At 41.5% G+C, this 27,317-nt stretch overlaps 1 protein-coding gene across 2 annotated transcripts in view; it reads left to right on the top strand.

Moving 5' to 3' along the window:
• The window catches only part of LIMA1 (LIM domain and actin binding 1), a 39,458-nt gene extending 19,663 nt beyond the window's left edge, over positions 1-19,795 (top strand). Inside the window, exons 4-11 of one of the 2 annotated variants that reach the window (XM_069970010.1) lie at positions 1,556-1,954; positions 6,980-7,076; positions 8,748-8,902; positions 11,957-12,052; positions 12,139-12,193; positions 13,035-13,138; positions 14,864-14,997; positions 16,628-19,795. In XM_069970010.1, coding sequence (XP_069826111.1) covers positions 1,556-1,954; positions 6,980-7,076; positions 8,748-8,902; positions 11,957-12,052; positions 12,139-12,193; positions 13,035-13,138; positions 14,864-14,997; positions 16,628-17,612 — 2,025 coding nt within the window. In that variant the 3' untranslated portion in view covers positions 17,613-19,795. The remainder of the gene's footprint in view (positions 1-1,555; positions 1,955-6,979; positions 7,077-8,747; positions 8,903-11,956; positions 12,053-12,138; positions 12,194-13,034; positions 13,139-14,863; positions 14,998-16,627) is intronic. The other variant, XM_069970011.1, reaches the window with a different exon arrangement.
• Positions 19,796-27,317: the final 7,522 nt, after the last annotated feature.

Here is a 27,317-nt window from a genome sequence, read left to right as displayed (position 1 = left end):
AGTGGATCCTGTACTGTGTGCATAATTTCTTGCATCAGTCTAGAGCTGCCCATACAATAGATATCTTTAGACAAATGCCCCCAGAGGTTTTTTTTTGTTTTGTTTTTTTTCCACTTTTTCTAGACATCAGTACCATAAATTGAAATAAGTTTCCAGCCACTGATGAATTTGTGTTTTTCCCTGTGGCCTGAGCCAGGCTTCTTTTTGATGAAATATGACGCGTTGATTTGAGCATGCCCCACTGGATCTGTGTGTTTTTATAATTTTTGCTAGTTTATCATAAAACTCTTATATCCTATATTCAGTTTGGACTTTTTTCCTGCTTACAGGCGGTACCTTCTTGGGATTTAATCTTTAGAGCAGTGGTTTCCAATATATGGCTCTCCAGTTGGTCTAAAACCACAGGTCCCAGCAAGGGTATGTTGGGAGTTGTAGTTTTGAATCAGCTGCAGGTTTTTGACCATTGCTCTAGTATATGGCTAGCTTCCTGGTTGGGGTTCTTGCACGCTAAAGGCCAGGACACGGCCGGATCCTGCTCCTCTGAGGCTGCTGATACACCTGCTTGCATTTTGGCATCATGACTACTTCTTGGTGGTCTTGCCGTTTGTCTTTCTCTGAGCTGACAAACGGTGCTGTTTCTTCGGCATGTAATGAGGTGAGAGACTTAGGGTTACAATCCCAATATAGCTGCTAATCGCCTCTAATTCTATAAAGCCTGGCAGGCTGTCACTGCAGCTACACTCCTACTAGAAGCTCCTCCAGGCAGAGGCCGCAGTAATGCAGCGAAAACAGGTATATAGGCTCCTGCGCTACTTTTCTTGGACATCACCCCTTTCTTTCTATCCTTGCATGCTTATTCTATTAAGTCTTTCAGCTGCAATCCAGTTATGATGCAGCAGTTTCTCGCCCACATTATGACAGCTTATTGCCATCCTCACTATTTCTTTACATCTGCTTTGATCAGGCGTCTTGTTAATCGAGCCACAAATTATATCATATGCATGTGTAATTTGCAGCTATCCTTGCTTGCCACCGGTGCAAAATCTTTTATTTTATTTTTTTTCTTATTTTTAAGGTCTGACATTGATTTTGCCACCTGTGTTTTTATATCTTTTATTTAATTTTACATTTTGTTCCTTTTATTGTAACTTTTTTTTTCTGTTGTGTCAGCAAAAGCAAGACTGGATAAGGGGACAGACATACATTCTTTTCTATCCCATTTCATGTCACGGCTTCTTCCTCGTTACATGAGTCACTTTCTCATCATTTTTTTTTGCCTTGTTCTTCCCATCTGTTTGCCCATATAAGGATATCCTCCTTTTTTCCCCTTTAAACTTCCTGCCCAATCTTTCCTCCGCCTCTTATCCCCCTGAGCTAAATGCTTTTTTTTTTTCTTTTCCCCTCTACATGTGGCATAGACCAAAATTTTCTGAGCAGCTGTCTGGATGTGGATCTGCCGTCTGTTGGAGACGTGTGGTGTTTTTTTTTTTTTTTTTTTTTTTCTTTTCCTGACTTACAGCCACTTCCTGACTCATCCACTTTATGTTCTCTCTAGAACACAGAAACTCTTCCGTCCTCTTTTAATCGAGGGTCCCTGAGCGTGTTAAGGAAGAAGTGGGAGATCCCAGGTCCCGTTGCTCGGACAGAAATTAAGCACAGTAGCAGCTTTGCCGTAAGGCAGAGAGTCAGCAGTCCTAAGACTGAAACAGTCCCAGCTGACCGCTCGGAGGTCGAAACCACCAAGGTCCGTTCTCCAGTGCAGGAACAAAGCCGCTTTCGCTATCCCAGTGCCTCAGAACCTCATTCTTCCTCCACTGGGGTCGAAAACATGGATCAAGATTTGGAATCTGCAACATTGGACACCCCTGAACCTTCTCCTAAGATTGAGAAGTTCAATGTCCCTCTAAACAGCCTGAAGATGATGTTTGAGAAGGGTGAAGCTGCCAACCACAAGGTAAGAGGCATTTGTCATTCCCCTCATCTGTATTATTACTCTGACAGATGGGACAGCGGACCCTCCAGGGTCATGTACACCAGCGGAGGACTTGCGATCTGATCACTCAACACTTTTCTGTGTTTGCCAAACCTTTCAGTGAGCTGGTACATCTGTCCAAGGCTGCATGGGAAAACATGGAGGTTTTTCTACAATACATAGCAGTTACCCATCTTATTCTGCCTTCACTCTGTGGTACAACAATCCCCAGCATAACTTTTGCGGTGTTAAGGTAAAGCAGCAGCGTTTATGAATCCCCCGCTCTCCCTCCATCTCTTGTGTTTTTTGTAACTACTCCAAGGAGGTTACGCTTTCTGTATAACATCCATGTCTGCGGTAAACTTCCACCTGATGGGAAAACAGACTTGTCAGCACTTTGGGAATGAATCGGCTTGCGTGAGCCGCCTGTGATCAGGAAGCAGACTGATTGTGAGCTCACTTTCTTTTCCTGTGTCTCGCATTGGACAGGAAACTAACTTGTGTATGTGGCTATGTATATGCGTAACATACATTGTTGTTTCCATAGTCCGTGTACCTTTTTTGTTTCCGCAAAATACCTCTAACTGCAATGCAATACAGAGCAACCATGCTATGGCTTATGTATTGGTATAGCCCAGATCTGATGTACAGACATATTGCTGAAATGCCATCCATATTGCTGTACAGACTTCTAGACAGGAGATTGGACTATTTGTACTCCTACCATAAAGGGCTCCTTAAAGTGTCCTGCTGTATAAAATCTTACCTGCTAACTTGCTCTTTCATGTCCAGGCATTGACCTGGTATTACAGTACATCTGGAAATAGTATCTTATAGAGTTGTCACCCAGCTTTCCCAGACTCCTGCAATTGCCTTGTAATACAAGCCCTGCTTCCCACATATTTATCTAGTAAATCTTGTTTAACAGCTCAAGCCGCATCTTTGTCTGCAGGAAATACGTTACAAATTGAAAAATTAAAAAAAAAAACCAATGCCGTTCCTACGTTTATTTGAGCAGTGGCATATACTGTAGGTAGTTTCCCACGTAAGTTTTCCATCCATATTACAGATGCAAGTCCTGGCTTGACAGTGCATCTGCTGACCCAAACTGACAGCGTAGACCCACAGGATCAGGCCAGAACTTGTATTAGCAATATTCTTGTGTCAAACCGGCCTAACTAGAATTCAAGGACCCTATAGCAAAATAAGATGGGGAGGGGGCACCACCTAATGGAAGCCAACATAACTATAGTTAAAGATGTGCATGATGGCGCCATGTAGAGAAATCTACTAACTTGTGGTTCCCTACAAAATAGTACCAAGATGTTGCACCCCCAGTTGAGTGACTCCCCCAAACCTCTGGGGCCCATATCCACTTGTGAGGAGTCTTCTGGGGGGGGCTGCTACAAAATCCCATCATGCATTGAGCTGTCAGCCCATATCAGACTTTTGCAACAGCTGAAGTACCCTAGGTTGGAGGACCCTCATTGCTGTCCAGAAAGTGTATACCCTCATAATCCTCTTATTTCCATCTGAAATGTTTTCTTGCATACACATGTTGGTGAAGGTGGGAACTATGTAACTATTCTGTTTCCTGGAAAGGTAAAGTGAAAATGAAAGTCTAGTATACTTCCCCTTTAAGCCAAACAGAAGCCATTTAAGTGATTAACCAGCTGTGGAGTGGTTCCAAGGTTAACCGGGCAGGCGATGGCCATTCCTAGCATGCCTGCCTCCTGATAAGAGATTGCTTGCACAGATAATTGCCCGGGTGGGTCTGCCTCTGCCTGGCAGGAAACTTAATCCATTGACTTGTTATGTGTGCAGGCCTTTGTCCAGGCAGCGGTCTGTGCCCTCCTTGTGGCCTTCCTTTGCTATCCCATTCTCTATCTTGGGCTCTGGTTACAGTGCCTAGAGCTGCTATATATGAGGTCATAGACTGTAAATCCCCCCTTCCCCCACACAGGGTTTAACAGCAGGCATCTGAGCAGTACTGGAGATACTTAACACTTTGTGGTCTGAAACACTGGGTCATTGTTTCTTCATAGCTCCATTATAAAAGTGTGAGACGAGCCGTATAATGGTGCAGTGTCCACCGGCGTCTTTCCACCCTGTTTTTAGATGAGGAGCAATGATTATAAGGGATTAATCAGTAACCAGGCATGTTATGTAATTTATTCAGTCATGTGTCAGATGTCATGGCCCCTGCTTGGGGTCCACACTGGCAGATTGACTAGTGCCAACTTGGGCTAGCTTTACACCTTGTTTGCAGATATAAAGTTGACTGTAATCCTAGAATCCTATAGGAAGATGTAATGGCCAAATGTGCCTGCAGTTCCCCAAACCTCAACTACAATTATTTCCTACCATAGACACTGATGTGGTGGATGCCCTTGTGTACTTGGTTCTAGCTGGCAGACGTGTCTGATGCATGCGCCCTAAAAATTAATTGTGGGAAAATGCTTTAAGCCTATAAAAACGTGAATTTTCCCAAAAGGGGTATTTTGGGACTTTTTTTTTTCCCCTCAGTCAATAACAGGATGCTGACGTTATTTGATGTAACGCTGGGAATTCCCTTTAAGATGGCTTTTGGCTGAACACTTGTTTACCATTTGCAATGTCTCCCTCCCCCGCATATACTTATATGCATAGTTATTGGGAGAAGGAAGAAAGCCGCTGCCAGACACTGCTTGTGCCATGTTAAAATCCTACTGCTATAACCACCTTTTCCCTGACATTTGCAATAGAGGGAGAAGAGTAAGGAAATCCCCATACATATTAGATGATTAAGGCTTTGAAAAGGATTGGGGGGGGGGGGGCATGGCTAGCAGATATTACAGGGAAATTCTAGTGCTGAAGCCTGCAGAGTTCAAGACATATATCAAGACTACTGTAAAGGCTGTGTACCATCAGGGTCTGTAGATCACATGTAAAAGAATTGACTGGACAGGCACGTGTGTCAAGACCAAAGACCAGGAAGTGCCGCACAACATGACTTGGGATGGTGGAGGAGTAGAAAGGGAGTACACGCTGTTTTTATTTTTACTTCAGCCCACTGCATATTGAGTAATTTTCCCTGGATATCCTCTTCACCCTTCACACTACGGAAACAGAGCGGAGAATTTCCAGCTGATTTCGTAGCTCGTACCCGTTCACGGACGCGCGCCTTTCCACCGGCTCCATAGACACTATGGGCAGCCCGATTCTGCTTTCCGCCAAAAGAATTGACATGTCAATTCTTTCGGCAGAATGCGTAATCCGCCCATGCATAGAATGGTGTCTATATCACGGACGAACGGGAGAGGCGAACGGGTGAGAATGGAATGGAATCCGTTGCAAATTCTCCGTAGTGGGTTCCGTAGTGTGAACCCACCAAAATAAGGGCTTGCACAGTTGGTTTTGCGTTCAGCTTGTTAGCCAGCTGCCTTTTGCTCTCCGTTCTGCTCTCCTTTGGTGAAAAGCTGGATCCAGTCGTGGAAAACTGGGAGAAGTTAAAACTGTAAATTCTCTAGTTTGGACCACATGATGACCCATTCACCTTCTCTCTCAACTACCAAGATTTCTAGTATGAATCCGTAGACCTTGATAGGAATTTCTTATTGATTTTTTTTATGGACATGGAATATATATATCTGTTTCCATATGTTCTCCACAATTCTGCTGCTTGTAGGAAAGGTAACAGGGCGGCAGATCTTGAAGACTTTATACCTTAAACCAAAATGTAAAATATTATGTACGTGTAAAGCATGATCACCACCTTTTTAAACGCCTGTATCACATAGATCATGTCCTATTTTTGATCCTAGATCACATCTTTGTGTGCATGACTGCTGTTCCTATGGTTCTGTATGCCGGGAAAGGTGTGACTATAGATAAGGGCGGATGGGCATAGTTCACATTCCTCCTCCATTATGTGAACTTAATGCAAATAAATTCAAGTGCTCTCTTATGAGCCGTAGACCCTGCAGTCTTTCCTTAAAAGCAATGTCCTCCTTCAGAATTTTTTGCATTTTAAAAATATTAAAGGAGCAGCCACAGCCCGCACAGCCTCTGCCTCTGTGGGACTTATGGAAATAGCTGAAATCTGCTAAAGGGTGTAGGTGTCCTAGCACTCAGACACGTCATCTGCTCTGTTGATAAGTGTTTCTGGGAAACTTCCTTAAAATTTATTGCAAAGTTGATTGAGTTGTCTACACCTGCAATCTTGGCTCCTTATGTTTGTAGAATTACAAGACGTAAGAACTTAGAAATGAGTGTAACTCGAGCATGCTCTACTCATATCGCATTTTAATACCGGTGGCTGAAGAAGTTGGATTTAGCCCTTGGGAGTGCAGGAAATCATGGGTACAGCTATAGGCATACTCCCATAGGCTGTATCCATGTTTTCCAGGACTCCCTAGGGTTGCATCCAACTTCAGACTCCAGTATTCAAATGCTGAATGTACTCGAGCATGCTCTATTTTTACTCCTCTCTAGTAAGGATGTATATAAGGGAGTATGTCTGTCTGTGTAGGAAATATAAAGCAAATCAGTAGAAACATTGTAAAATTGTTTAATCAATATATATATATATATATATATATATATATATATATATATATATATATATATATATATATATATATATATAATTTCTATATTTCTATACAGTTACATGCATCATCTAGTATCTCTTAGGCAAGTTGCTTTGAATACTGTGCACATTACAATAAATATACATTTGTCTATTTTGCTTTTATGGTAGAAATTTATAGTAAAAGTAAGGGTTTATACCTAAATTTCCCCAATGCCAGGTGGACAATGTTGGGCCCTATAAACATTGGTGGTAATCTTTTGTGGGTTTTGTTAAGTAAAGTTTTACTATCTTATTTGTCAATAGAATTAAGTGCAATGGGAGGAAAGTGTTCTTTCCCTAAGCAGATTTCTCTATATGGTATACTGTACAAAGGTTTCCCTGTTTTGCCATTGTCTTACTGAGATTTTTTACTTTTTTCTATCCTCTTCCTAAAGCATCCTCAACGTGAACCAGGGAAGATAAATGTTGGGAGACTAAATGCTGAAAACCATTTCGCAAGTGAAGACCCTGATGCCAGCTTCTCTGAGAAAAGTAAGTTTAATTTATTTTTCATTTCATAGCTCGTACCCGTTCACGGCCACGCGCCTTTCCACCGGCTCCATAGACACCATTCTATGGGTGGCCCGATTCTGGTTTCCCCTAAAAGAATTGACATGTCAATTCTGCGGAATGCGTAATCCGCCCATGCATAGAATGGTGTCTATATCACGGACGGAGAGGTGAACGGGTGAGAGCTACGGAATCCGTCGCAAATTCTCGGCTTGGGTTTGTACATTACTCCTTATAAAAAGAAAAAATCTCAAGTCTTCCAGCACTTATCAGCTGCTATAAGTCCTGCAGGAAGTGTTGTATACTTTCCAGGCGCTTTCTCCTTGGTAACAGAGTCTGTGACAGGAGCGGTACAGAGCAGGAGAGATTGTGAGAATTTGCTACTGCCCTGGACAGTTCCTGTGTGGGCCAGAAGAGGCAGTAGAGCGCACTGTGTCAGACTGGAAAGTATACACCACTTCCTGCAGCTAAGTACTGGAAGTCATTTACAAATCTGTATTACTTTGACACCAGTTAATAAAAAGAAAAAAAAATTCTCCACATCCCTTTTATGTATGGTGTCTTTGAGAGAAACTGTATTCTACCTTTTAAAGCAATGTGCCTAATGGACAAGACCTGTAAAATATGGCTGTGATGTGAGTTAGACGTAGAATATGGGTAGTGCTGTACTCTGAATCTTTGTGGCTTGTCCCCAGTATACATTTATTTGCATGACAGTGCTTGGCAGTACACTTCAGGAACATTTACTGCGGTAAGCTACAGGAACATTTACTGCGGTAAGCTACTGTAAGAATCCACTGTAATTCATGACCAGGATTCACAAAAATTTGTGTTTTAATTGATTTTTTGACAGGTGTGAGGGAGCCTTTTGCCTTGGGTTCATAGATGGGTGCAGCTGATGATGATTTTTGGCACATGCATTAGTTTGCTGCATGCCCCTACCTGTGTTGGCATCAGCTAACTGAAAATGTATCTATTCTCTAAAACACTGAATGAGTAGTAAGAAAAGATAAGGGCACTCACTCAGTTACGGTGTATAATCTTCAAGCTTTATTTCATATTAGTGCGATAAAACATCCGATCGCGCACTCAGTCGGAGCAGACGCCAAACCAACACTGCTATGTCATGATGGCCATTTTGCGCGCATGCACGCGAAATGGCCATCATGACATAGCAGTGTTGGTTTGGCGTCTGCTCCGACTGAGTGCGCGATCGGATGTTTTATCGCACTAATAATATGAAATAAAGCTTGAAGATTATACACCGTAACTGGGTGAGTGCCCTTATCTTTTCTTACTACTCATTCAGTATTTTACGTGAATCTACGTGCGTTATAAGGAGCACCCTCAGGTGTATTGGCTACAGTCCCCAGCACGCCCAGGTTGATTTCCTGGGTTTCCATATAGAAGTAGTGCCGGTGAACCTCTACACACATTATTCTCTAAAACAACATTACATTGTTTCCCCAGAAAACACCTCTCATTCTATCTGTCCTGTACCTGTTGCATTAGTTTGCACACCCACCCCGTTTCTGCAATGTATAATGCTGGCTGTGGCTAAGATGTTAACATGCTTGTATAGGAGTAGCTCTTCACTCTGTGCTTTGGTTCTGGTTGGAATGTTTTTTTTTTTCTTTGTTTTTCCTTGTCCAGGTCATTCTATCGGTTCTCCTGATGTCAGTCCCACTAAACTCACCTCTCAGACAAGTCTTGAAATATCTCATGTCCTGGAAACAGCCTCCCTTAAGGACAGAATGGCTAAATACCAAGCTGCTCTAACCAAACAGACCAAGCCCGCCTCTCCTACAGTAAGTCTGGATGTTTTTATTTGTGTTCTTTTCAGTACATTGAAAATTCTGCCATTTTTTTATTTTTTATCTGCCTGAAAGCAAAACTGTTGGGTTTTGCCCAAAGCAACCATTACAAAAGATGAGCGGTCATTGTTGCTTTGACCAAAACCAGACCATTTTGGTTTCAGGCAGATTGATTGTAGGCCCGCTCACGCACACTTTTCTTAGAGGGGAGAAAGTCACTGATTGACAACCCTGGCAGTGGCTTATCTCCTGAAGGAGAAAAAAAGGATCCAGTATGTTGTAGACACGTCTGAAGGTTCTCTTCCATGACATCTGCCGTTGGCAGAGATCAGGAGGCCCCCATACAAATCGGATAGTTTACTTGGTTTCATTTTAAAGTGTTTGACCAACTTAATGTTTGCAATACCGATTTAGTGGTCATACTGTGTATTTGTTCATTGTGTAGGTACTTCAGAACAATAAATTGGTAGTTGAAAAAGTGAACACTACTTTTTAATAGCTATTATTGAAGCGCACACTGCCAACCTGGTCACTGCTAAAGTAGCGGCAAAGTAGAGTCAGAACTGCAGGTATTCGTAGTTACGAACCACGCATAATAAAAATGCCCGTGACCTCTATTTTGATCCAATAGAGGTTGCGTGCATTTCCGTCGGGTGTGGTCCATAATCCAGAACTTTAGGTATCCATGGTTAAGAGTCAACTTTGTGGCTGTGCTGGCAGGTACGTGTTTTTAGCACAGAAATGTGTAAGGGGCAGTTGGAATTATTTAACTTGTAGTATCCTATTATGTGAACAGGCACTTGTGAGCTTAACACTACTGGAAAGCTAAACATTCTGCTACTGATCGAAACATTAGACTACCTGATAATGGAAGGACGAGTTGAAACTATTTGTGGAATGAGGGAAGCAGTTCATCCATAGTCTCCTGGGTGGGTGTTTATACTGAGCTTTACAAGTCAAGTTCATACTGGTTTCTGGAAACCTGGTGGAATATCTGATACCGTATCTATAGTTGTAGGGAATCTGTCAGCATTCGGACCCGACCTGTGTTATATGGGCCACAGCACCCTATTCACCATGGTACCTGTAGCTTATCCGTCCGTGTAGCAGAAAGTGTGCAATCTTAGTGTGACAGTGTCAAAGAGGAGTTGAAGCTCTATGCTCATGCTGTGCTTTTTTACACCTCCTCCATCCTGCTTTTGAATAATTATTTCCTATTGGCCTCCAGTTCCTGTGCCGCTAATGACACACACGTCCTGCGTCCTAATCTTATTCAAGCGCCATAGACAGGAAGAGCGGCGCATGCATGTTGACAGAGCAATAGTCTGCCCAAGCAGGCCAATTTTGCAGATTATGGCTTCATGTAATAAAGGCAAAGGCGGTGATCAGTGGATGAAACCATCATTGGCTGATCGTCTTTCAACCTGCAGCCCTTGCTGCACAATTATCGAACTATGTATTACAGCCTTAAGTCTTAAAGAAAAAAAGGTATTTCTTTCCCTCTACATGTATTACTAGGAGGACACAGCCAGCTAAGAAATATTTTAGCCCAGCAGCTTGCTCCAACTTTCTATCAGGGAATCTGAAATAAACGGAGGAACTCAGTGGTTACCTTGTAGTAAAAATACTGCACCTATGTAAAATCATTTAAGAATATCAGTAAAAGCGTATTCCTAGAAACCCCTTTAAATTGCATCTTTCCCTCTTTGCTGTATATATTTATATATATATAATTTATTATAATATATACTAAAGAGAGAATGTTGTAGTTGCTGCAGTACAGTATGTCAGTGGGTATGTTAAATGGAATTTAGTTTGGAGATAAATTCTTTAGCAGCTGTGAACTACAAGCATCACACATGCTGCCAAGCTGTGCATTCTGTGACTTGTAGTTGCACCTCTCCTGAAGGTCCTAGTTTCCCTTGAGATCCCTGCGTTTTTGCAGCACGGTGGTTAGGGACTTTACTGATGACTCACCAGACTGTTTGTTATATTCTTACATTCCAAGAAATCCGAGAGGGAAATTCTCCTGGTTGTGAGCAGGCGGGGGCTCTGCATGCCTGATCCTCTGCACCCATGCACTTCACACTAAACTCCCAAACTATTTTTATTACCCAGTAGAATGTATATAGCGCTGTAGCCTTTGCTTTGATTTCTCCTTTGTTTGCCTTTTATTATGTCACCATGCCACTTACTCAGGAAAGCTCTCCAACACCAGGGCATGTGTTCAGTGTGATTCTAAGTGCAGGGCCGGGTATAGGCCTCATCCGATCACTAATGAATGACTCAACAGGACGTGCAGTCCAGTAATTTCCTCTGTATTTTTGCCTCAGGATCTCACACTATTGTATTATACGTAATGACTTGTCAAGCAGAGAAACCAGTCTGACCACTTCTGCTGGAACAAATCTGCCAGCTCCTCACCTATTCCTCCTCAGCTGTACCCGCTGCCATGTAGACTCTGCATGCTCTTTTGAATAGCTGTATAGATCAGTGACAGTGTGTATTCCCTCTGTTATTTGCTATATGGAAAGCAGAATTATGTAATACCAAGCATATAGAACAAATAGAGCAACTCCACCCCTTTTTGTACAAAAAAAGTTAAATTGCAATTTAGTGGGAACTAAACTTCCTATAGGTGATAGGAAAGGAACTAAGAATGTCTGCCACTTCTATCCTAAACATGCAGGCTTGGTACAAATTTTTTCTAAATAAAGGAGTAATGTCTGCTTGAGGAGACCGCTAAAATGGTATCTAAAGTCTTACAAACCAGACAATGCTCCATAGGAAAAGAGTATTCAAAGTAACTTTCATAAGAAAGAACTTGCTCTACAGTGCCACCTGCTTGAAGTAGCTTTGATTACAGTTAAATGGGTATTAAAAATTTGTATTAGCAGAATAGCTTTCTTCTGAAGTTTTTGTCTTGGTTTGGGGTGGCGCTTCAATATTTCTATTCAGTAGTTTTAGACATTAAATGGTAGAATTTTTTCCCAATATGTGGCAGGAGTTTCTTTGTTCTCTACAGTTATTTTCTCTGTATTTTTGTAGAATGACATGAAATCAATTTGGAACGATGTGAAGTCTGAGCATAAGGAGAATGTTCCTCCTAGTCCGGCACGCTCCAGCACTTCTGAGAGTGAAAAGGTAACAAGACTATCCATAGAGAGAGTGCCATCCTAGTTGTAAAAGCGCCATTTCTTTTAACAAACACCTTGTACTTTATCTTGTAGAGATCAGTAAGTGAAAACAGTTCTTCTGCACCCCGCAGCTTGGCAGATAGCAATGGTAAGTGCTACAGGAAAAAAAACATCTGTTTTTAGTTGATACGCCAATTACATTTTCCCACACTTCTTGCTGCATTTTTGTTTATACTGAAACCTATTACTATCTAGAGTACAGGTGCCCAACATGTTGTACTAACACGTATAGTGTTTTGGAATTCCCCCTGCAGGGGGCTGCCCAAAGGTCAGTTTTTGTTGCTCTCAGTGCAGATTCACGGCCCTAATTATTTTAGCTGTCTTTTTCACAGCAACATCGGCTACATCGCTGAAGCATTTGGCTTTGTGAGCGCACATCCTGTTTCCTTCTTGATCTACCATTGAGACGCAGAATAGAATTTGTACATAAAGATGGGTAAAGTGCGATTGGAGGATCTAGAGAATACGGTGTCTACTATTAATAGTAAAGGGAATTTTGACCTCCTAAAGTGATGGCATAACCTGGTTGAGTGTTCCTGCGTTCTGTATGGTGAAGGGAGGGTTAAGCTGTAGCCGGAGGGGAGCTCTATCTCACCAACGTTATGTTGACTGCCAAACTTGCCGTAAACGATAACTTAAACGTAAACAATAGTATAAGGCATATGGGAACCTTTTAAAGCAGCCTGATTTCAGCACTTCATGAAAGGCATTGGAATGGAATCTGCTTTCTGCACAGCGCTAGAGTGTTGTCATTTGTTATGAAGTTTGCTGATATGGGTACAGGGTTATTCCCGCCATGAACATTTATGGCAAATCTAGTCCCCTAACACCACTAAGGGCACAGTTTTAGGATCACTAAATGTACAATTAGAACTTGTATGATGATGGAATATGCTAACACTGCTGGAAATAAATGCTTGAATCTGCAGGAAAGTCAGAGGATGAGGTCCAGAGACCCAGTAGTTCTCCCGGTTACAACCCACAAACAAGAGCGCTAAACCAGCTGGAGACCACTCCTCCCAAAGTTATTAAGGTAAAAAGGTGGTAGACTTTTGACGACTGTGACAAATACTCCATCCTTACAACCTAACAGTCTGTCTAATTGTTAGTGATTTGTAAAACTTCTAATCGAGACATTACTGCCTGTTTTATGTTGTGTTCTAATGCAGTGCATCAGTTGCCGGTCTATAAAGCAGCATATGGCTGTATCCATGTTTGCCTAGACTGCCTAGGACTGCATTAAAATTTGTCAGCCACCAGTATTTACTTGAGTCACGCTGATCTCCAATATGGCGTTTTGGGGGGGAAAAGATTCAGTCTTAACGTGACTGAAGTCTCTGATCATTCTGGCTTGGGAGTCCAATGGGAGGTTCTGATCAGTGATTGACAGTCTCTGTATAAGTGTGCATACAGAGATATCTGTCAATCATTGGGACTGCCCACTAGCTCCCTCAACAAAACCTATTAGGGAAGCATATTGAATTTTCACCACCAGCTGCAACTTGCGTCTCCCTTCGCTAAAGAGTAGGGGTGTCAAACTCACAGCCTTTAGCTGTTGCAAAACTACAATTACCATCGTGACCGACTAGCCAAAACTTTCTGTCCAGGCGTGATGGTAATTGTGGTTTTGCAACAACTGAAGGGTCCCTGTGCCTTAATTTAATGTGTGCGGGGAGATCAAAATAGAGAACTGTCTGCTGAACTTACATTTGGCCGGTATTAAAAGGGTATGGCCATCTTTTAACAACTACTCCCCATTCCTTCAACGGTAACTGAGAAAGATCCTGAATACTAGAATCCTGTAAGTAATATGCATTACCACAGGAGAGATGTGGTCACTCAGCTGTACAATGTGTTGCTAGTCACCCACCCCCAGCTGGCTTGGGCTCTATAACAAAGCTGACTATAGATTATTTATTAGGGATTCTGAATGGCTCTACTGAGTAATTATGATGGGAAACACCAGGGTTTCCTTTCTAAAGGTTTCCCAGTTTTTACAAACACATCCATCAATACACGCAAAAGGTTTATTCTATTTTAAACTGCATAAAAAGGTATAACAGTTAATAGATAACTTCATGTAATATGTAACTTTTGGCAAGAATAGACTACTTATAAGAAGTTCCATGATATAGTTACTTCATTGTTACCAATTGTGGTTGATCAGCTTCAGTTTCCTTTTAAACCAGAATCTATTTGACTGCTTCTTATTTCTTTCTTCCAGCTTCTGTCTCCTGATTCTTCCTATTCGCTCCTGTCCTCTTCCCTTGTAGTCTGACCTCTGCAGCCTCCACCTTTATGGCTTTGTCTTCTTCCACGCTGCAGTGGCTTAGGCAGTGTGTACAACCCTTTCTGTACGTGACTTTTACATGCTGCGTTGTTACATTCACCATACTGTTCGGTGAGCCCTAGGCCATCAATAATTCAGAAGTCACATGAGAATGCTTTGTTCACTGCATGCTACTGCCCAAGCATATAAAGCTATATACACAGGAGGGTCCTTGTCATACAGTGCAAGGGTTCTGTAACTTGTCTGCATTCGTTATCAAATCTGACCTTTTTTTTCTGTTTCTTTACTCATTTTAGGTTATATGTGTGTCCTACATGAGTACAGCTTATTTCAGGACATGTCTGTCCTATTGCTGCCATTCCTTTCTTTTAGAAATTTGTCCCATATGTGGCACCTCCCAGAGTAGGCAATTTGGTTATTTGCACATTTAACAATATGTTGACTTAGGTGTTCCTTTTATTTGAACAGAAGTTTCAGCCACCCCCAAGAGAGATCTGCTTTGGGTGTCAGAAGACTGTCTACCCTATGGAACGTCTTTTCGCCAACCAGCAAGTGTATCACAACAGTTGCTTCCGCTGCCATCACTGCTCTACAAAACTCAGGTAGATCGTGTCTCCAGTGTAGGCAATTGGGATTGGTTTGGGTTATCATATAACTTTTTGGTAGATGGGGACATGCTGCCCCTGAGTTTAGTTCTTTGACTAAACACCAATGCAACCTGCGGCACATTAGTATGGCAAGTCATTATCTAAGGCATAACAAACTGTAATATATTAAATTTGTCAAAGGGGAATAATGTTTCACCTCTACATAAGATGTGTTTTTGGTTGTGTTTTGTGTACAGCTAGATAACATGTAGGTAACATATATTGTTCTGGTTTACTTAGCTTTCCTTTGCAGTTGTTATAAAGTTTTTTTGTTTTTTTACCCCCGTCGGGGCAATCATCAGGATTCAGTATTTCGTCAATAGTGCTGGTAAAGAAAATCTCGTATAACAAAGCATTGCATGTCAATTTCACTTCCAAAAATGCACTTATTTTTTAATTGGCTGTAGTACTAGACTAGTTATTGTATGTTCACACTGGCAAATACCACAAAAAAACAAAAACATGCAGTGCACATCTCTTATTGCAGGGATGGTGAGCCTTCGTCCCTCTAGCTGTTGCAAACCCACAATTCCCATCATGCCTTAACCGCTAAAGCTTTAGCATTGACTGTCCAGGCATGATTAGAGTGGTAGTTTTGAAACAGCTGAAGGTTCCCATCCCTGTCCTATAGAGTTCAATGGGAAATGTAAAAAAAAAAAGTTGCTTGTACGTGGAAGTCGAAATGGAAATCGGTGAGAGCTGGGGGGAGGGGGGGAAGAAACACATCTTGCTGATTTTGTATGTGTTTGCCCATGTAAACATACCCTTACTATCTTGGCAAAGAAAATGCTCACAATTTTAGGTTTTGGAATGATCAGTGTGATGCACTTTACAAAAAATGTAAACTATTATTATAATGGTTTTACAGGCCCTTAGTGGAGCATGCTGCAAATGTGTTGTGCGTCTATGGGATTCACCTTTTGTGTAAAATTATTTACTCTCACTGTCGTTTGGAAAAACTTTTTAATTAGAAATTGCCCATTTTGTTACTAGACATGAAGAAAAATTCTCACGTAAAGTGCTAACAGATGTACAAAACCAGACTAGACACATTATGAGGCAAGAGGGCAGCACCTGAACCTGCTAAAAAGTATAGATAAACGTTCCCTGTATGGGTGGGAAAGAACTGACATGTCAATTCTTTACGCGGAATGCGGAATCAGCCGGCCCATAGAATGAGAATGAGCGCGTACAGGCGACGGAATTCAGCGGAGTTTATCCGCGAGAATTCCTTAGTGTGAACCCACCCTATAACTGCAAGCCACCTCGCCCCAATCCCTTCCTGGGAGGACTGCTATCCTCCTCGCCCCTAAAGGTAGATAATCCTTTCAAAGCACTTCAAGCAAAAACGGCAACTGACACTCGAGTTTGCTTCTTGCATACAACTTCTCTGTGGCTGTCACATACACTGTCCAGATTGTCTTAAAACCAGGGGTGACTATTTAGGTGTAATATTTGGCTTTGTTTGTGATATTGATAAGTCATGCTTTATTAACAACATGCATGAGCAGTTGCTTGGGAAAGAGTGCGGACTAACTGTAAAGTTTTGCTACTGTAAAGTAATGTATTTTGTCTTCCTCCCTAGTCTTGGGAGCTACGCCTCACTGCATGGAAATGCATATTGCAAACCTCACTTCAACCAGCTTTTCAAGTCCAAGGGGAACTATGATGAGGGTTTTGGCCACAAACCACACAAAGAACTGTGGGAAATCAAGAGAGATGCCAGTGAGGACAAAGAGAATATTGTCCAGCAGAGTAATACCACTGATGACCCTGGCAGCCCTGTTGTAGAAGAAGCACCAATTGCCAAAGTTGGTGTCTTGGCTGCATCCATGGAAGCAAAGTCTTCTAGTAATGCACATGAGCGAGAAAAACAAGTTGAGACCAAAAAGTTGAGAATTGCTTGGCCGCCACCCACAGAATCGTCAAGTTCAGGTGGTACGTTGGAGGAGAACGTTAAAGTTTTCAAGCCAAAATGGCCACCAAGTGAAGAGTTTCTGAAAATGGAAACTGAAGAAGATTCTGACTTGAAGAAGCTTAGGAGAAGTTCCTCCCTCAAAGAACGCAGCCGTCCCTTTACACTTAGTGTAGCTAAACCAGTTGTCACCAAAACCAGGAAGGATTCAGAAAGCTCAACTGGGTCACCACCATTATTACGAAAGCGCGATTCCCTCAAACGTTTGGATGATCTGGAGGTAGTTCTTGACCATAAGAAACCAGAGGATGAAAAGGCCAAAGCTGTCCCAGATGAGGTTAACATGTTGCCCATAACCACTAAAGCTAAGGATGAAACTCCTTCAAACGCCGAAGATAAGAGCTTCTTAGATAATGGGGACAATTCTGAAATGGAGGTTTCCAAACAGCAACTCTCCCCAGAGGAATCTACCCATTCTACACACTCAAGTGTGGAAGATCTAGTCTCAATGTCCAAGGAGCTTTCTCCAACTCTGAATCGAAGATCTCAAGACAATGGCTACTTTGAAGGAGAAGATGATGTGGAAGAACTAAGCGTAGAAGAACAGATCAAGAGAAATCGTTATTACGATGATGAAGATGATGGGGACGATTAATAAATCTCGGGAAAAGGTTTTTATGCTGTACATGTCCCGGCCTTAATCCCCTAGTAAAACTGATCTCCTGTTGTATCTAGTGTAAAATCACATTTTAAAAACCTTTGCCCCTTTCCCTCCATGTTTAAGTCCGTATTTAATGTTTTTCAAAAATTAAAATTATAGGATGTTTGCTGTAGAACAAGATGCCCCTTTTGGTTTCTTCTGTCTTCTAGGAGATCACCATACAGGTTTGCAGAGTAATGGGGATGTATAGCACTTTGTAGTACAATAAAAGTATCGCTATCAAATCTGTCTTCATACTGCCAATGGCAAAATGTCTGGGTATTTACATAATGCCTTTAGTTGGTGATATTCTGTGGGCATCACAATGCTCCTGTTAGTACAACACCCTGCTGCAGATTGTGGGATACTCATTAATGTGTGGCCTTTATCAATTCTACTATTGGAGGAACACTTCTGGTCAAACCCATGGACACTATCATGAGTGCACAAAGTTAATGGTCCTTACTGTGTTCTCAACAACAAAAAGCCTTTGAATCGTGTGTCCTTCAGACCTCCTTCCTGCAATGGTGGAATTGATGGATGAATGGGAGTCCTGTACACTGAATCCCCTGCAGGCTGTTATACTAAGAGATATACGATTTATTGTAGGCTTTGTGGAGCCTTCAGTCTGTGAAACGTAAGGCAGTTGCCATGTGCAGTTTGTAAGTTGCATGATAGTCTATAGGTAACTTTGCTCCTTTTTCAAAAATCCTATTTTGCACAGATCTGTACTACGGTAAAACATTCCATCTCTATGCACTGTTATTATATATTGTAGCATTTTAGATTTATCCTAAGGAAAACTGACCACCTTGGTTTTGCACAGGCGGAGCTGCAGAAATAGTGATATTTTTGTAACTTTTAGGTTCGCAGATTTTTACCTAGAGTTCTGCAGTGTACGCTTTGTATAAAGGCAACATCTTTTAGCATAGTCTCCATCTCCATTCTTTTAGGTGCTTTTTGTTAATACACTAGTATTTCAGATGCAATGTATATGTATAATTGTGTTTCTCATGAAAACGTAATCATTTTAGTGAACTGGAAGAAAACAACCAAAGTCCTGATGCATGTAAAGCCTTGACTTATGGCTGTTACAGCCAACCTTCAGCCCTCGTGGGTCATAAAGTGCAATGTGCCGCTTTATCATATTAAGTAAAGGCAGTTAGATTACTTGTGCTTAAAGAGGACCTGTCACCATTGCTGTCTGTCTTAGCAAATACATGCAATGCCCATAAAATAAAAATTTTGGATCATTGATTTTTTTTTTTTTTTTTTTTAATAGTTCTGATGTGCTGTTCCTCTGTTACTTGAAATCTCTGACCAACCCATAGGGGATGTGTCCCTACTCTGACACTATCCAATCAGAGCTGACAGTACTAGACTTGTGTAGTGACACGCTCCCAATTGGTAACACCCATTTGGTTATTTGGACAAACGTTTTAAGGAAGAATAATAGAGGAAAGGCACATCACTGAACTATAAGAAAATACGTTTCAGACCTGTATTTGCCTAAACAGACAGGTGACTGGCTCTGGTTCTCTTCCACCTAAATGACACTACTTTCTACTACGCTGAGTGGGCAGCAAAAAAGGCTGACCAATTCCCTTTAAATCCTAGGGATGTGGAACGGGTCTTGAGAGCTAAATCTGTAACATGAGGATGCTGCCTGTCAATTTATTTGGCAAAGGCACCATTTGGTTTTATGGCCAGACTTTTCCTAGACATTATTTCATTGCACAAGATGGCTGCCTCTGTCTATAGATCAGTTCACTTTCCCGTTGGACCAAGTTTTTTTTTTTTTTTGTATAACATATTTTGCACTGGAAGCAGATGTCTAAACTATGCAATATACCGAATACTTGTACATTCCTGGTTCGCCGCTGATGAATGTATCTGACACCTTAATCAGGGTCACTCAACACCTTCTGAACATGGAGATTTAGCGTTGTCACTTGTGGTTAGTGCAGCTTTGGCAGCACGATTATGAAATACATTTTAGTAGCTGGTTTTATTTTTCATAGGCTCTACACAGTGTGACCTGAGGGAAAGTGATGTAATGCTCAAACACTACATCCCAGTAGGCTACAGTATGGGTGAGATTTGGTTTTCGAGGGCTATGTATGTGGGTCTTCTTTTTTATTTTTATGGAAATGTAAAAATCAGCCATGTAAAAAAAAAAAAAAAAAAAAAAAAGTTTGTTTTTTTTAATAAGGTGCGGCTTTCCCTGACTTGCTGAATGAGTTGTGATAAGTTGGTACTTTTATTTTTTAAAAGAAAGTTGTAATATATTTTCTTCCCAACCAATCTGACAATAAAGAGATTTTTATTCAACCGTGTGGATGTTTCTTTTCTTTCTCTTTCTTGGCCTTTTTGTTATGCATTAAATGCAGCTAGGTTATGACCTGAACGACTCTTGGATAGAGGCTGTCAACTAAGAATTGATAATGCACAGATATTTCTGCCACAGTCATATGTATGTAAACAATATTGACCTAATATATTCTGTTTCTCTGGAGGAGACAGTCACGGTCACAAAAAAAACTGAAAGAGAGCAGCCATGTTTTAATAGTTCTGGATAACCCCTTTAAAAGACAGCACCGCTCTTGCCTCCAGTTTGGATGGGGTTCTGTAACTCTTTTTTTTCCATTGAAATGAATGAAGCCTAAAGAGGTACTCTGGCCTGGGGATATTTTTAAGCTATGGCTTACTTACCTCCCCGGGTCCCGGATCACGCCGCCCCGTACACACGTTCCGTGGCAGCTTCCTGGTGTGAGCTGCGGCATGAGATGTGACGTCTCAAGGCAGCTTAGCGGCCGTAGCAGAGGCCTTGCGACTGGTGTACGGGGCGGCGCGATCCGGCCGTGGAACCATAGCTTAAAACTGCCCCTGTGCCGGAGTACCCCTTTAAATGCAAACCGCACCTGAACTGGAGACAAGAGTGGTGCGGTCTCTGCAAGTGGCTATGTTGTTGTAGCGCTGGATAAATCTAAGTGATCTGTGAGACGTGAAAAGATTTGATCAGTCAGGGTCTGAATACTGAAGGATTCTGGAGAAGCAGTGCTCATGTCTTACACTGAAATAGGGCAGTCCTTACCCCGCTTATTCTAGTGATCTAGCTGAACACTCAAACTGACTGTCAATTTTTATTTATTTTTTTTGTGACTGGTACACTTTAAAGAAATAAGTTACCATACCAGCCTCCTGACTCATTTTGACTGTGCAGTTGGTAAATTAACACCTTCAAGACTGGAGAGGTGACTGTACATCCATTTTTGCTGTACGTTCCCACTCATGGCCATATGTCCTTGGATGAAATGGGTGTAGAAGCTGGATGTTGCAGTCTCTGTGAGTGCAGCATCTATAGGAAAGGACAGAGGAAAAAATCTACCTCTTTTTGCCAGCCAGGCTACGCAAAGTGATTTTAGGGTCCTGATGGCAGCTATGACAGCTGGGGGCCACTAGTTTCATAGCTACGGCAGAGCCTCTAGCTTCTTAGCTAAGGCAGGGTCTGATCATCTATACTTGTGACAGGCATAATACAATACAATGCAGGTCAGCATTGCACTGTATTATGCCTGTCAACAGACCGTGAAGTCCCCAAAATTTAATAAGAACACAAACTGTATATAGTGAAATAAACACCATCCCCAATGCAAATGCCCCCCCCCCCCTTTATTGTTGATCTAAACAAAGAGTCCTATGTAATTACAATGACAACTGTGTGGCCCCCTTTACAATGAACAGGAAGGCTACATATAAAGTGACTTGGGGATCTGGAGCCTCCAGCGCCTTTTATTTCTGGATGCATCACATGTGTTCAGTGGGGAACATATCAAAGGAGAACTAACATGAAGCGCTCCTTGTAAGTAGACAAGTGCTGGCCTTGTTCCCGAGGACAACGGCCTCGCTTCCTTTCATTGCAGAGTAATTGCTTCTCCATCATTAGTCAAATAAACATAAGCAGCTGATCTGTTTGTTTTCGGTCAGGAACCGAAGAGTCAATGTTTGTTAATTTTTTCCTCATTAGCTTATTTGTGGATTGTTAACCCCTGGTTTGCTTATTTTACAGTGATGATGGGCTCCTCTTATGGTGCGTTTACACAGAAAGATTATCTGACAGATTATCTGCCAAAGATTTGAAGCCAAATCCAGGAACAGACTATAAACAGAGATCAAGTCATAAAGGAAAGACTGAGATTTCTCCTCTTTTGAAATCCACTCCTGACTTTGGCTTCAAATCTTTGGCAGATAATCTGTCAGATAATCTTTCTGTGTAAACGCACCATTAAAGGGTCTCCATATCAGAGGTCGTTGCTGCCATAATAAGTGGGCTCAGCAGACATTAATGCAATGTGCATGACCAACTCTATTCTAGAACAGACCTTGAAATGACATGAATATGGACACCTGGTGAGCACTGTGGGTGTTTAAAATATAAAGGATATAATGTGTAGCTAAAAATGTTACTGTACAATCAGGTTCCAATACAATGAAACCTCCCATGAGTTTACATCATACTCTTGAGTCACTGGCTCATTGATTTCTTTGCCTTAATTTACTGACAAGTGTATCCCACATACTTGTAGGTTGCCAAATCTGGTGTCCCAGCTGTACCACTAATGGTGGTTACACACAACGATTTATGACAGATTTTTTTTTTAAGCCAAAGCCAGGAATTGATTTGAGAAGAGGAGAAATCTCAGTCTTTCCTTTTACGACCTGTTCTCTGTTTATAGTCTGTTCCTCGATTTGATTTTAGACCTATCAGATTCCACCTTTCATTCCTGACAGACTCTTAGGGTACTATTACACCAAGCAATTTTCCGACGACTAACGATAAACGATCTTAAACGACCGCTAAGGCAAATGACCCGAAATTGTTTGCCCAAGTACATGAAACGATCGTTATTTATGATCGTTCTTGCGGTCGTTTAGTCGTTGCTATTGCGTACGTTTCAGCTGTGAATTCTTATTCCACCGATGTGCGAACGATCAAACGATAAAAATAGGTCTGGATCCTATTAAACGATCAACGATTTCTCGTTGGTCGTGTAATTGTTGCCTACTATTACACAAAATGATTATCATTTAAATCCGAACAATTTAACGATTTTTTCAAACGATAATCGTTCCGTGTAATACCACCCTAAGGAAAATGAAAAGTGGAATCTGGTTGCTAGGGGCAAGGACACCATGTTTGATACCCCCCCCATATGTTTCTAGTCTGGGGCAGTTCAAGTCTCTTTCACAACACATGGACAAAGAAATTGTGGTTTTTGCTTATGTTTGTTAGTGGATCAAATGATCTTCTCTACCGGTGGTTTGTCTGTGTACCTGCCCTCGCATAACCATTACTCCCTACACCTCCTACCAGCTGCTTAGGCTGGGTTCACACTACCTTTTTTACAATCAATTTTTGCAAAATACGGACGAAAAACAGATGGATAAAACGGATGCATCTGTTTTGATCTGTTTTTTCCATTGACTTCCATCTTAAAAAAACAGGTTTTTTGTTTTTTTTATAATGGTAGTTAGTGGAAAAACGGATCAAAACAGATGCACACACTTGCATACATTTTTCTATCCGTTGTCTGCAAAAAAAAAAAACTGCAAAAATGTAGTGTGAGCCCATCCTTATATTAAATTATAGGAGCTGTCTACAGGGATATTAAAAAAACAACCACTTTTCTAGGGGCATTTACCTTGATTCTTAGGATGTTGTGGACGTTGCCTCTATTAAAAAAAAAATCTGCAATTATAGCTAAGGTCGTCATATTAACATGCATCTTTTACTTTTATAAAAACGAAAAAAAAAAAATTTCCACTTTTTTTGATCCCCCAAAAAATACAGATGCACTACGAATGAATTTTTGCGGATTGCAGACAACAAATTACAGACTCAAAAGACAGTATGGTCCACAAAAATTTACTGATATGTAAATGAAGCCTATGGTGGAATTGCTTTTTGAGTATCTGGGTGCTTGTTTGTAAAGGAGCATACAATGAAAGATAATCACAGCTTGGTTGAAAATCATTCCCACTGCTGGAGGACATTTGTTCGTGTACACAGTAGAGCATGGCTGTGTTAGTACAGTAGCGTGAAGTTTTAAACTGATTTGGTGCTCCTGGCATCATAATAAATCCTGATGGAGTCCCTTGATTCCAAGCCTTAGCAAACCGTTCACGGACTATAATCATGGAACGTGTTTTAAAGTGAGTGAAGCAAATTACTGCAGTGTGATGAGAGCAGTAAGTTTCTTATCCTAACATTGCTTTAAAATCCTGGAAAAATGGCAATAAAAATGTCTTATTTTTTGTTAAACATGGTAGTAATGGTTTCTATCAAAGATGAGTGAATGTATAGGAAGAACAAAGCAAAGTGCTTCGTTTCTATCTGAATTCTGCTCATCAAGCTGAAGGTTTTGATGTCTGCTCCTCCCTGGGTGCTGGGAAAAGATGGCTCCTGTCGTGGGAAATTGGGAGAAGTTTCCCAGGACTGGTTCCATTTTTTTTTCTCAGCATCCGGGAAAGGTTTGCTTGGTTCCTACTGTAAATTCGCTCATCTCTAGTCTCTATGTTGCAGTCTCTCCGTAATGAAACACTGCCACCTTCTGGACAAGTTATAAACAGTCAGATCTTTATTATAAAATAAAATTACCATGAAAGGGAAGAAATTAAAGTGAAATTCTGCAACAGTCAATTGTTCATGCACAAACAATTGTAGCATGTAGATGAGGTTTGTAAAGTCTCATACATGCCTGGAACTGTAATCTGGTGTGGGTTTTACCTATGCAATTCCACTAGTAAAATCTACATTATACATTTACTCTAAAAGCCTCATGTACTTTATTGTGGATGTTTTGACCCATAATTTGCAGCACAACAGAACTGTAATGTGAGCAGCTTAACTGCCTTTTTATAGTGGCGTGGAGGTGACTTAAAAATGAAAAATAAAGCAGATTTAAGAGCTGCGTCCACTTCATGTGCGGTAGGGGTCAGCTGTATCTTACCCTCTGTTTACCCCTACACTCCACAATCAATAGCAATTGTGGCATGTAGAGAGTGAATTGCAAAATATATATCTCAAAAGTCCCTCCTATCTATCTATCTATCTATCTATCTATCTATCTATCTATCTATCTATCTATCATACACACCACTAGCTCTGACCCCCAACATGTTCTTAGGGTGTTTGTAAACTGTCATACTGTAGCTTAATAGGGTGGTAGGCATGGACTCTTTGAAAAACATTGACATGTAAGATAAAAATATAAACTACAATGGTGTTCATGAGGGCTAATAGTGGTAACATAGGGCTGAGACTGGCTTTGTGTGTAATGTAGTATGTAGCAGCCTGGTAATAGGCCAAAAATATACAACGTAAGGACAGATGCCTCAGCCCAATGATACACACAAATTGTACAGAATGGTTCTATATGGGTGGAGTGACTCTGAGCAATGGCTGTGATCCAGCTTTTCTAGGCATCTGAAAAGGCAGTAGCCTGACAAGCCGATCACTGAGCCTAGCAAACGCTTTGCTTCACTATTACTGTAAATTTGCTGATCCCTACTTCTGATTATATATAAACTTCTATGGCAGTCATGTCAAACTCTGGCCACCGGTGCCATTATTTTTGGCCCACCAGGCAATTCAGAGTTTAAATTACATCTGGCCCCCCATGGCTACTATAAACAAGACTATGGGGGAGGGCTGGCTACTATATAAGAAACTATGGGGGAGGGCTGGCTACTATATGAGACTACTGTGGAGGGCTGGCTACTATATAAGAGACTATGGGGGAGGGCTGGCTACTATATAGGAGACTATGGGGAAGGGCTGGCTACTATATAAGAGACTATGGGGAAGGGCTGGCTACTATATAAGAGACGATGGGGGAGGGCTGGCTACTATATAAGACTATGGGGAGGGATGGCTACTATATAAGAGACAATGGGGCAGATCTGGCTACTATATGAGACTATGGGGGTGGGTTGGCTACTATATGAGAATACAGGGGAGAGCTGGCTACTATATGAGACTATTAGGGAGGGCTGGCTACTATAGAAGACTATTTTGGAGGGTTGGCTACTATTTGGGCACTAATGGGAGGGCTGGCTACTCTGTTGGGCAATTTTGGTTGAGTTGGCTACTACATGGGGCAATATTGGGGGGGGAGGGGTTGGCTATTACATGGGTTGGGGTTTAATCATATCATAGCGATTTATCATGTCATTTATCACAGTGCTGGGAGACACACGACAGTGACAGGACCGTCGCATTCACGCTTCAATAATTATCAAGGTTGGCCCGCATCTTTTTCCAATTTTTTTATTTTGGCCCACTGTGTATTTGAGTTTGACACCACTGCTCTATGGTCATGCAGCTTCATACTGAGGAGCTGTATGGCACTACCATGTTCATGAGCTCTCAGGTCAGATTCAATAAAATAAATGACATAAATGGGACACTCATTTTTAATTTGCATTGACTTTGCATCTTTATTAAAAAAGGATCGCATCTCAAGATGCTGGGAATAGAGATGAACACAACTAGAGTCTGATCATTCAGAATTTGAATACCAGTGAGTGAAGAAATTGGATGCAGCCCTAGGGAGTCCTGGCCATAGGCTGTATCCATCTTTCCCCCATTCTTTAGAGCTGCATTTAACTTCAGCCACCGGTATTTAAATGCCGAACAATCAGACTTCAGTTGTGCTCATCGCTAGTGTAGACAAGTTTTTATTCTTCCAATAAACCATTTGACAAAAAGGAATACCATAATTACACCTAGCACATGATCACACATATCAGCCACAACTATCATACAACACTCACATGTGCAATATTTTAAAGATAGCCTGTGGTGAGAATAAGTCCGTCATCTGTCCAGGACTACTTTGTTGTCCATTTTCTATTTCCAGCCACTACGTCATCTTGCAGAAAGGAACCCACAGCTGCTCCTAGCACAAGATCACACACATCAGCCACAACTGTCGTACACCATGCAACACTCGCATAAACAACATATTTAGGATAGTCTGTTGTGAGAAATGTTTGATATTATAACAGTCTTCAACTTTAGCTGGCATCTTACCCACAGTGCATGATCATTTGCCCTAGGACATTTATGTCAATAGATTTTCATCCCTGCCAATACAGTGTTTTAAAAATAGAAACCCTGTGATCATGTGCCATGTTTAGTTGCGGTACTCTGTTTGTCAAAATAATATACTGACCAGGATTTTTTTTTTAATCTTAGCCAACAAACTATTTTGCAAAAAGGAGACTACTACAGCTACTTCAGCACATGACTAGCTATAGCCAAGTCCTTGCACTCTGGTGTCCCTGGCTCCACTCACACAGGTTCTACCTCCAGATGATTCTCCACTTGGCTCAGAGGTACCAGAAGGCCCCTGTGTACCTTAAAATTTTAGCCTGCTATCTACCAGGGCTAAAGCACCATCTGGTTAACTTATAATCCACCATCCAATCCGTAACCACCTGGATAGGGAGTCCAGAACCTACTGAATGATTCCCTGCATCTCGAACATCAGTGTATAATTCTGACTTTGAGGGCCCTCTACACCTGCCACGCAACAACTGCTGCGACAAGAACCACCAAAGAACCTTAGCCGCCCCAATTGAATCCCAAGCCAGACC

The sequence above is a fragment of the Dendropsophus ebraccatus genome, chromosome 5 (assembly GCF_027789765.1).
Source record: "Dendropsophus ebraccatus isolate aDenEbr1 chromosome 5, aDenEbr1.pat, whole genome shotgun sequence".
NCBI classification, from domain to species: Eukaryota; Metazoa; Chordata; class Amphibia; order Anura; family Hylidae; genus Dendropsophus; species Dendropsophus ebraccatus.
This window is presented reverse-complemented; position numbering and strand designations above follow the sequence as displayed.